We start from the raw sequence: 12,707 nt of genomic DNA on the forward strand, positions 1-12,707 counted from the left end.
AAGTAAAAATTATCTGGTTATCTTTTTAGATTTTTTTTTTTGAATAAAAACTATTGCCCTTGTAAGGGCCCTCTAACTTCATAATTTCATCTGTTTCATAGTTTCACATAATTTCTCTCTAAGACAATATGAGGGAATTTAACTCCATACACTACTCGTATGTGCATGGAACATTACTTATTAATTATATTAAATTTATATTCTGGAAGAATGATTTCTAAAAGAAGAGAATTGAATTATCTTTTATTTTTAAGGTCATCGTTATATCGTGGTCCACGCCGGAATCAAAGATAGCTTCATCAAGGGTGCAAATTTAATATTCAAGAGTGGATTAAAGACGGGAGATTATCATGACATTATAATAATAATATAATAATAATAATAATAAATGTCTTTTATTATTCAAATTCATTATAAACTTGATGAAAAAAAAAACAAAGTACCTGAACCTGGCGCAGTCTAGCTTTATATAGCTACTCCACTGAACCAGATCAGGGTGTATTTGAAGTAACATTATAACAACATGTTATAGCTAAAGAAATATTCCCAATTATAATATAACACAAAAAAATTTTCTTCTATAAAAAACAGCAAATTTGATACATATTAAATAGTAAGAGAATTGTTTTGAATATTCATAAGAAAAATTTTATATTTCCTCCTAAATTTATCTGCACGAAGGTCAACAAATTCTGTAGGTATTTTATTGTAGCACTGAACAGCATTGTAAGAAAACGATCTCTGAAACATAGCACTCCTATGGACCGGCATGGTTAACTTATTTCTAGCTCTAACATTTACCCCATGTACATTTGCTCTAAACAACAATCTATTCCTTATAGTCGCAGGTGCCTTTGGGCTGCTAATGATTTTTATCAAAAAAGTGGAAAAATTAAGAATTCTACGATTGTCCATTTTAAGCCAGTTAATTGTTTTATAATATTGCGAAATATGATTATACTTACGTAAGCCATAAACCAATCTGATACAGGCATTTTGAATTTTTTGTATGCGCATTTTACAATCATTATCTAAGCAAGAACCATAAACATAATCACAGTAGTTAAAATTAGAGAGCACCATGGCCTCACATAGGCTGCGTTTAAGACTTAGATTAAGAATATCTCTATTACTATATAAGAGTTTTAAAACTGCAAACGATTTTTGAACAATTTTTTTAACATGCTCCCTGAATCTCAACTTACTGTCCATCACAATGCCTAAATTTTTGGCAGTTTCAACAACCGAAAGCTTAGAGCCCTCCACATGAACATTTATTACACTTTTAATATTTGTAATTTTATTTGTATTTCCAAAAACCATAAAACAAGACTTTGAGGAATTTAATTTTAAACTATATTTTTTAGATAATTGGTTTATTATATTTAAGTCATTGTTTATACCAATCTCCGCTTCTTTAAGATTATCAGGTTTGAAAGTTGTATATATCTGCGTATCATCAGCAAACGCTTGCACCTTACAAATTTTAAGGACTTAAGAATGTCTGCTGTATATACAAGGAAAAGCAGAGGTCCCAGGACAGAACCCTGGGGCACTCCAGACAAAATGTGAGCCTGATTAGAATAAGAATTATTTGTAAATATTGTCTGAAATCTATTATTCAAATAAGACTCAATTAACTGTATAGACTCCATTGAAAAGCCATAATATTTAAGCTTAGCTAGTAAAAGGGCATGATTTATTGTGTCGAACGCCTTAGAGAAATCTAAAAGCACCAGAACAGCAATCTGTTGCTTATCAATAGCGTCCATTATATCATCCAGTACGTTTAGTAAGCCACATTGCGTAGCCGGAATAATGTCATTATCAATAAAATAACAAACCATCTGATGGTAAAGTACCTTTTCAAATATTTTTGAAAGTACTGGAAGTATACTTATAACGCGCAAGTCGTTATAATTTTCTGGGCTAGCAACTTTTGATAAGGGTTTACCAATCGAAATTTTCCATTGATCGGGGAAATAGTGAGCTTCTATACAACAATTTATTATGTGGCATATGTACTTATCAATAAAGGGGCTACAATACCTTAACATTTTTGGTGAAATCTGATCCACACCAGTCGCATTAGACTTAATACTATTTAAATTTCTACTTACATCTTCAACAGTTGCAAGATTAAGTGTGAAATGCAGGCTATTATCAAATACACCATTATTATAACACTGAACTTGTTCATCACAATTCGCAGAATTTTGAAGAAATTGAGAAAAAAAGATGTTAATTTGATTTGGATCAGACGGGTGTTCCGGAATATTGGTATTATTTTTATCTCTACAAATGTTAAACTTTTTTAATGACGACCAAAGCTGACGTTTATTTTTTTCGTTACTCAACAGATTAAGGTGCTTCTTTTTTTCTCTTCTAATTGTAGCCAGAGTATGATTTCTCAGAAATTTATAATTCTCCCAATCTTGTATATCCCTTGTTGCCTTGAATTTCCTTAATGCCTCATTGCGTTGTTTTTGGAAAAGAAGTACCTCAGATGTTAGCCAAGGAGCTTAAGGTTTAGTAATTCTTGCTTTTTTAAAAGGAGCATGTTTATTAAAAAGTGTTTGAATTAAATTATTAAAAATTACTAGCTTACTATCGATATTATTTTGATATAAAATGCTATCCCATGGTAGGAAATATAAATCCTGTAAAAAAAGTTGGTTATTAAAATTTTTAAAGCACCTGTACTCAATTAGTTTAGGAACTATGGGTACCCTATTTAAATTTAGTTCACAGAAAACCATGTTGTGATCTGAGACGTTGTCTGCGCAAATGACCCCTTTATTATGTATCAGAGATACATTAGACACAAATATTGCATCAAGAAGAGTGCTGCAAGTAGCTGAGACCCTGGTTGGGTCTTCAATTATTTGAGTGAGATTATAATTTTCAAATAATGATGTAAGGGGATTATTAAAATTTAAAAGATTAATATTAAAACTTCGTCAACACATGGGTATATAAAAGAAAATATATTATCAAAATCAGAAATTAGGCTATTAAAGTTAAGAGTAGGGGGCTTATAAAAACCACCAAAAGCATAATTTTTATTTTTAATTTTTATTTTTAAGAAAAGAAGTTCCAATTGAGCATTAATATTAAAGTCAAATGAAACAATATTAACTTTATACTTGTCTCTTACATAAGCGGCCACGCCCCCGCCTCTTCCCTGACGATTCTTCTTAAAAAATTGGTATCCCGGAATTTGAAACAACAATGAGTTATCGGTATTGGAGAGCCATGTTTCAGATAAAAAGATAATGTCTACATTTTGATGTTCTATTAGGAATCTGTATGCAATGATCTTACGTTTAAATGTGCAATTCTCATTTACCTATAAAATATATAACACCTCACTATAACAGACACTATAATATACCTTTTTATACCAAAAAGAGAAAAATCAATAAAAAATAAAAAATTAATATATAAAAATAATATACAAATAAAAATTATTTAACATAAAAAAAGTAAATGGTTAGAGGTTAAGAACCACAGATGAATGATGAATGAGTCGCTCTCATTCCCATTTTTAATACCTAAGACAAGTTTTTACGAAAGAAACAAATATAAAAACAAAATGAAAAAAAAAATACAAATTCTACCATTTTATAGTTATAAACAAAAAGCGTAAACACGCATGAAATTATAAATAATATATGTAGCCATATACTTATATAAAAGTACAGTAAACCAAATGACCAATTTTAATTTTTAAATGTACCTGTTAATCACGTCAATTTTTAATTGAATGAATATCCATCTCTGAGTTAATGCGGTGCACTGTACCATTTTCCGCTCTAACATACACATTACCATTCAAAATCCATGTATTTTTATGTGAAAATGAACAGGAATATGAACAGGAAAAACTTTGAAAACTGGTTTAAAACTCAGCTGGTTCCAAATCTTCCCCCAAAGTCATTTATAATCATGGACAATGCAAGTTACCATTCTGGTTTATTAGAAGAAATCCCGAGAAAATCTTACAAAGCAGAGACTGACCGAATGGTTAAAAAAAAAAGAATATTGGCTTTCCAGAAAAAGCCATGAAAGATAAAATATGGAGTATTGCACGCAGAAACTGCCCTAGTGAAAAAAAGTACTTCCTTGATGAATATGTTAAACCTTTAGGACACAAAATTTTGTTACTGCCACCATATCATTGCCAGTTTAATGCAATTGAAATGGTATGGTCGGAATGTAAACGAAAATTTGATCAATATATTTCCAATTTTAAGGGGTCACCTTCAGAAGTTCTGACCACATGGGAAAGGGTAATAAACGAAATTTCTATAGATTATTGGCAAAAATATATTTTTCATACAGAAAATGTAATTGAAAAGGCTTGGGAGGCAATACAAGTGTGTGATACCTATGACATTCTGCCACTTGTGATTACGACTGACGAAGACGACGATGACGAAGACAATATCTCTGATTTCAGTTTTGACTCTGACAATACTAACGAGATTGATTAAGATTTTTTTGTTCTAGCAAATTTTATTTTATGATCGTCGTTTAAGTATTCAATCATATCGTTGCAATTTCATTAACTTGGTAATGCAATATAGCGTGTTTTTTTTGAGTTTGTATGTTTTATTTTTTGGAATGGTATTTTCATTTTAATGTGTTAACATATTCCTTTAAGCAGCATTTTTTTTCATGAACAAGTAAATTAAATTGTCAGTATTTAAATTTTTCCCAGTGGGTTAAAATAATTTTATACTATTATTCACAATTTTTGTAAGCTCGGTTTTGTTACGTCTACTGCTCGTGCCGAATTCTACTTTTCAAATATGTTGTAGATTTGGTTTTTGCGGTCTTTTGCTTGGAAAATATATGAGCAGCGTAATCCTGATCTGATTTTGTCCCATTCTTCTTTATATTTGCGATCGTTGTTGTGCTCAATTTTGTTGCATCTGCGGCTCGCTATATCACATTCTCAATTTGAAGTGCAATTCTGTTTCGGACTTGTTGTTTATGTCCCATTATTTATGATTAATTATAATAATATTTGTTAATTGTTAAGTTTGTTAATAATACAATAAATACTACAAGATTTTTTAAAATTTTTTGGGAATGAAAGTATATACACGACTATAAAAATATAATAATATGCTGCTAAAATAAATCATTTGTTAATTTCTGAACGTATAAAAATACATAGCAGTCTATTAATTTCTGTAGGCGATGGTAAAGTTTCTAACCTAATATTGATTGGCAAAAATATCTACGCCATATTTTCTCACCTGGATGACATAACTACAAACGGGTATAATTTCGACTTTACTAAGTATCATAATTTAAAATTACATTTTTTCACATATTAAGATTAGAGGTCATCGTGCTTAACACAAACACCTACTAGTTAAATAAGCTTTAGATTTTACTTATTTAAATTTTAAATCACGAGGAAACGAATAAACATTTAATAATATTTTAAGTTTTTACAAATTAAAAAGGTCAAATCTGCACTACCGAAAAATTCCTATTAAAGGTTAATAATACGTTGAAACATTGGGAAACATATGAATGAGATACATCATTTGAAAGGGAATTAAAAAGGATTTCAATATAAGTTGCAGAGAAGAAAAAAGAAATGCAGACAGTTTCGATAGACATGCAGGCCAAGAAATTAAATGAAATAAAAAAAATTAAAGGTAAAGTTTTGTAGATAACAAAAGATTATAAGACTTGTATATGTCTTATTTTTCACAGCACGAATCGTTTGAAAGTTCAGTTTAAAATGAAAACCATAATTTTAGTAAAATAATTTATTATTTCTGAGACTGAAAGGCGAATATTGGCAAAAAGGATTTCGGGAGTAAAGAAAAATATTTTGGGAACATGTTTAAAAGGTCAAAATAAAATAAATTAACCTAATGTTTTAATATAATTCTCAACCGTTTCTGAAATAATAGGTTCTGAAGTTTTTTTGTAAGATTTTTTATTTTAAAAGCAACACAAACAAATACTAGTAAAAAAACAAAAATCCACTAATCTAAAATGTTTTAGAAAATACCCCCCACCAGCTTCAAGGCAAGCTGCGGCACGCTGTTAAGCACTCGTGTTGCACGTTTAATTGCTTGGGGATTGCTTTTAATATTATTTGAAATTTTAATTCAAAATTTGATTGTGGAGTCCTTCTATGGTTTCTATTGGTATTTCATACACTAGAGCTTTCATCCATCCACAGAGGTAATAATCCAGTAGATTTAACCCTGGTGACCTCAGTGGCCAAACATCAGGTCCTCCTCTGCCAATTCAACGATCTGGAAAACGTTTATTTAAGAAATTACGTACTCGGCGACTAAAATCAGGCGGAGCTCCATCGTGTTGAAAATAAATTCGGTGTCGAACAATTGCCGAACATCATTTAACATGTGTATTAAATGGTCTTTCAAAAAGCTTAAATATCCTTTTCCAGTAAGACGCTCATCTGATACAAAAGGACCAAACAACTGGTCGTTTACCACACTTTAACACAGAATCTATATTGAAAGTTTTGTTCAAACGTGGCATGAGGATTTTTATCTGACCACCGATGTTCATTGTGTTGGTTTATAATTCCATTGCGGGTAAAATGAGCTTCATCGCTAAATAACATGTATTTATGTAGGCCTCGATTTTGTTAGATCCATTCGCAAAATGGAACCCTTAAGCCATAACCACCCTCTTGAAGATGTTGAACCGGTTGAATATCGAAAGGCTTAAAACCGTTTTTTCTTAGTGTCTTCCAAACGTCCACATGTGATGCTAATCGAAGTGCTTTTCTTTGAAGTTCTCTTCAGCCATATCCAGAATATTTTCTTCATTTTCCTTCATTCAGGAATTTTTCAATTTGAAAGACGACGTCGATATTCATCCACAGCACATAATGCGTTACCATTATAGAAACCATACACGAATATCATATCTGCATAGACAGCATACTCCCTATTGGTGAATGTGTGAGGCATTACGTAATAGAAACTTTGCTCTTTTCATATCGAAATGCCCATAATCAATCAAACTGATAACCATGCTTGTCAAAACTACCAATCAATTAAAACAGGTATTAATAAAAAATGATGAAATACCTGCAACGTGAGTTAAAAATACAGAGAACGTAATTATTCGAAAAATTTACAAAAAAAAACTATAGAGCCGATTATTTTAGAAACGGTTAAGAATCGGATTAAAACATATAGGTTATATGTTCCCAAAATATTTCCCTTTCCTCCCGAAACACCCTGTATGCCATAATATTTTTTAAATTTTATTAACTAGTTATTGAAAGTTAATTAATTATATAACTCCAGAACTAGTTATTGTATTAGTGTATGTTTTTTTTGGAAATTATGTTTTTTTAAAGTAGTTTTTAGACTATATATAAAAATATAAATATTATATAGTCTAAAAACTACTTTAAAAAAACATAATTTCCAAAAAAAACATACACTAATACAATAACTTGTTCTGTACCGTATATATATATATATATATACGGTATTTGTAACTGTATATATATATATATATATATATATATATATATATATATATAACTGAGATATATATATATCTCAGTTTTTTATTACTCCCATGTCTCATTCTAATGCTAATTGATTTTTAAACATAGTCTATTTAATTATATACGAAAACCCAAGGTACCTTTTTTCTTACTCTTAAGTTTGAAACGTCACCTATTAGGCGAGCTGAGATATTCCTTTATAAAAAATTGATTCTTACCATTTAAAACGTGGACAATAACCGAAGCAGGTGTAGCATTGGATGGCATACAAGTATAGTTTCCAGTATCAGTTAGCAATGCCTTGGTAACTAATAGCTTGCTCGTTGTTCCATGTTCAGTTTTTTCGGTTTCCAAGCTAATTCCTCCTCTAGGTGAGTCAAAGTTTACTACAGAACGGCCTTGATACCTAAGGAAATAACTCTAGTAACAAATGTTTAATATAAATTTATATGTAATTAGTCAAAAATTATTAATATCAATAAAGCTTAATAAATGACAGCTGAGATAAACGACTGATTTAGGACTACCATTATTTTCATCAAGCTTTATTTAATTAAATATTAATTAAGTCAATAGGAACCCAATTATTAATTTAAATCCATTTTCACAATAACGGAGCAGTTTTAATTAAATTTGGAAAGTTTCGTCATCTGCTATTTTTCCATAAGCCTCAAAATTTTTAATTAAATATGCCAAAAGAAGTTCAAGCTTTATTTAAATTTAATTTTAGAACAAAATCCTGGAATTGTTTTCCACCCTCCCGTTTGTATATGTTTGATATACCTACTCACCATAAAACAGTTGCCGGAGGCGTCGAATGGACGTTCACCGTGCATGTCAATGATATGGTGCTACCTTTTTTAACGTAGATTTCTGAAGGACCCGCAATGTTTGCTTGAGCATCTAAAACAAAATAAGTAAATTAGGTTAATAAATATTATCATAGTGGTTATCGAATTACGCTATTTTTTAATCGAGAATTCTAATGGAAGGCATACAAGGTGACACTCGAAATGGCCATATAGTAGAAACGAAAAAATTAATAAAAAAAACGCTGAAAACAGCTTATGTAAAATGAAGGCGAAACAAAAACAAACGCATATTATCTTATCTGCAATCTCTTGAGCAGGGTAAGTATATACACCCCTAAAATCTTAAATAGAATGGGAGATTGAATTATACGTAATATTGAACTTGGTGATCAGAACAGAAGAATCCAGTTTTGTGATATTATGATAGATGGAATAACGGCAGAACCTCGACTAGTTAAACATATTTACTTTAGTGATAAGTGTACCTTTAATTTAAATATGTGTAATATTAAGAAAAACTGTGGTTACTGGAATGACGAGAACATATTTACAGAAACACATACTTAGTACTATCAAAAAATAAATGTTTGAGTGGGTATTTTGGGAGATGGTACTATCAGGCCAATATTTATACTAGAAAATTTAAATAGCGCAAATAAATTAAATTATATATGCTAAAATACTACAGAGAGGTCTATTAAATTACTATTAGTGTGGAAAGTAAAAAATCAGAGGGATATACAAGGAAATCTATTTTTATAGGAGCGCTTCCTACAATTTCAATAAGATGAAGTGCGTCCTTATTATGTAGTTCCTGTTAGGCAATGCCTGGATGATCATTATGCTAACCAGTAGATTGAAAGAAGAGGTCCTATTAAATAGCCACCTAAAAGCTCGGATCTAACACCTTTCGAGTCTTTTTTGTGGCGTTACGTAAAATCTGTAGATTTTAAAGGGCAATCTGAGTCACTAGAGCAACTTCAGCATAGAATAGTTCAGGAATGTCCTGCCATATCTAGAAACATCACATATATGTAAAGAGTGTGGAAGTAGATCTTATTATTGTCTTTAGAATAACAGAAATCATTTTCAACATTTAATTAAATATTAATAATAAATTCAGAATTTTGTTTTTATTTATTGTTTTCCTTGATAAACATAGAAGAATTTTCTAAAATCTAACTTTCTATGGTACCATTATACAGCATTTTTCCAGAGCTTCAAGATGATGTATGAATCGACCATCCTTTCTATTTAAGATTTTGGGTGTGTACCTCATCCTGTCCAAAAGGTTGCAGATAACGGTGAGATATTATGTTTGTTTTTGTTTCCTCTACGTTTTATAGAAACGGTTTTCAACGTTTTTTTTATTAATTTTTTCGGTCCTAATTTATAGCTATTTTAGGTCTTTAAGTAGTCACTCTAGATATTTCGTATTAGCCCTATAAATAAATCTTCTTTAGTTAAAGCAAAATTATCAAAAAATATAAGCTCGGTCTTCTCATTTTTAGTTTTTTTTTATTTATGTTTTAATCGATTACATATTATTTTACAAATCTACCAAATACGAAGCATTAATTTAATGCAAATATACATCAAAATAGTCTAGGGGACAAAAGTATTAAATAAAAATTAAATAAATTATTTATAAAATATTAATTGTCTGGAACACAATTCCTTGATCTAAAATACGAGTTTTCAATATATCCCAAACGTGCTCGATGGAATTTAAATCAGAAGAATGCGCGGGCTATACCAATACTGATGGAATGTTCTGCTTCAAAAAGTTACTAGCGGTTCTTGCAACATGCGGAGATGCATTGTCATGTATAAGTAAATAATTGATAGGGCGTGGATAAACAATGGATTACAGAATTTAATTCCGATATTCGTTTGGTATTAAAAATCTTTTTCTGCTGCTACAGCTTCGGTAAATTGGAATGCACTTGAAACGGCTTCTGACCCACTTACTTTATTTTTTCAAGTTCTGTGTGATAAGAGCCATAAAAATTCTGATTATATTAAGACTTGTAACTTGAAGACCTTCAGATTTTATCAGGGTGGTGTGCTTCCGACAGGTTCGTGTTTAATGTAAGAAAGACGTTTATTATGGGGTTTAAGTGCGATGTTCAGGGTCTGATGTTTGACGAAAATTCCCTCTTGCAGAATAAAGAGTGCTGCAAGTTCCTAGGAATTACCATTGATGGTCGCCTTCGGTTGGAAGATCATATTTTACATTTAGCTGGGAAATTATCTTCTGGATGTTTTGCAGTAAGAATAAAAAAAAACAAGAGCTGGGAGGGGTGGTTGCATGTTCAGTGTACTTTTCACTTATTGAATCTCATATTCGGTATGGCTTGCCTTTTTGGGGTTTAACCAATAAGGGGCTACTTAACATTATCTTTGTTATTTAAAAAAAAGCAGTAAGATACCTGTGTTCTGCTAAGTTAAGAGATTCTTGCAAACCCCTCTTCATTTTTGAAAAAATCTTTTTTCACTCTTTATCTTAGAAACAGCTGCTCTTATTCACAAAATTCCCAAACTACCCTCTGACACTGGCCATTTGACTCGTCGTGTAAATGATGTTCCCCTACCTATTCCTATGTCTTCCCTTACCAAAAACTCATTAATTTACATAAGTAAAAAAATTTACAATCATGTTCCTCTATGTGTTAGACATATATCGGATGTTAAGAAATTTAAAAGAGAACTAAAGTCGCTTTTATTGGCTAAGGCATATTATAACCTGGATGACTTTTTTAATGATGGTTTTAACCTTGGACATGTTGGAAAGTTTTTTTTTTCCTTTTTTCTTCTCTAGTTTTATTAACAAGTTTACCTTTATTTAGTAATTGATTGTTTTATTTAGTTATCTTTAATTCAAGTATGTTCAAAAAGTTTTGTCTTCTTGTGTTTAATTTTGTTCATTGTTTTGTCAATTTTTGAAATTGTATTTTTGTTTTGTTTTTTTAGCTTGTAGGATGCTTGTACACAAGATTATTCTTACGTAATATAGCACATTTTCTTTCTTTCTTTCTTTCTTTCTAGGACCCATATTATTTCGAAAACTTATTAAAACAAGCCGCAAGCAAAGCATAAAAGTTTCGCCTTATAATAATATAATTTAAATACATGGCGAAATATAATTATAATATGAATATTATAATAATATAATTATACCTGTCAACTTTTTGAGTAATTTATAAGCGAGACTTATTGCTAGGTGTTCGCTATAATTTGACCATTATTAGGCGTAGTTAGGTTACCAGTCTTAGGCGTCAACCAAACCTTGCTCTTTCGTAAAAAGAATTCATGACCATTTTTTCACTCACGCTATTGCCATTTCTTGTTTCTTGATTCATTCTAATCTTTATGAACAATTTTCATGGGATAGTATTGGTGCTTTAACATGACCTCGTGGCGTTAAAATTATTTTCATGTAATCTATTTTGTATTGTTTGTGCAGTGATATTAACGCTATGGACATTTTACAGCTTCATAATATTCGAAGGCAAAAAAATTATCACATATAGGTTCTGTTGCTTTTCAATTTCTTCCTTTGCCACAACTTTCCTATTTTTATAGTGCTCCTGGTAGAATTTCAAGCTTTTGCGACATCACGGAACTTTTAACTGTGTTTCATATTCAAGGTGCCTACTATATCGCATGCATAGTTAAAACAAATTGTCACTATACTGCATATATTTTTTAGTTTACAAACTGCGCTTTGAAGAATTTCAACTATTTATTTTATATCAATATAGATAATTTATATGATAAATATTAAAAGGTATGAAATTGATCTTTAAAAAAAGTAGTTTGCTTAGATTTTTACAAAAAAGAACCTATTGTTATTATTACTAATACTCTCGAACACTAAACTTGCCCTATATTATAGCAGTCGCTTTATTTTGATGTATGATTTAAATATTGCCATCAATTTAACTCATAAATCTATTTTAAAATGTGGATCGTCTTCTGAATACCGAAGCTCACAAAGAAGGGCTTGGTCAGCCAGAGCAAGTCCACATTCCTGGATAACGCTTATTGTGTTCAGCTATGTCATTTTAACGCGAATTTAACTACATTTTATTTCTTTTTCTTATAAATGGTATTTATTCTATTAAAATTTATAACCAGTTCACTTTTCTATTTCAAGCATTATCGAAATTTGACAACAAAAGAGTTTTAAGAATTAAGATTAAGATTTGGTATGTTACTATTTGTGATAATATTACAAATTATCGAAACGTAAACACAAAAACAGGCTTCTGTGTCATATTTGCTATTGACCTTGTTTTATAAACTAATCTCAACATAAAAAAGTACTTTTAAGTCAGTAACTTTTAACCATTTCTCTCTTATTT

General features: G+C 30.3%; 1 protein-coding gene across 3 annotated transcripts in view; it reads right to left on the minus strand.

Annotated features, from left to right (window-relative positions):
* LOC126734675 (lachesin-like) overlaps nucleotides 1-12,707 on the minus strand; it is a 768,805-nt gene that overhangs the window by 34,287 nt on the left and 721,811 nt on the right. For all 3 annotated transcript variants that reach the window (XM_050438384.1, XM_050438383.1, XM_050438385.1), the window contains 2 exons: nucleotides 8,320-8,431; nucleotides 7,747-7,934 (listed from right to left, as the gene is read on the minus strand). In XM_050438384.1, the coding sequence (XP_050294341.1) occupies nucleotides 7,747-7,934; nucleotides 8,320-8,431 (300 nt within the window). The remainder of the gene's footprint in view (nucleotides 1-7,746; nucleotides 7,935-8,319; nucleotides 8,432-12,707) is intronic.

This window comes from Anthonomus grandis, chromosome 3 (genome assembly GCF_022605725.1).
Source record: "Anthonomus grandis grandis chromosome 3, icAntGran1.3, whole genome shotgun sequence".
NCBI classification, from domain to species: Eukaryota; Metazoa; Arthropoda; class Insecta; order Coleoptera; family Curculionidae; genus Anthonomus; species Anthonomus grandis.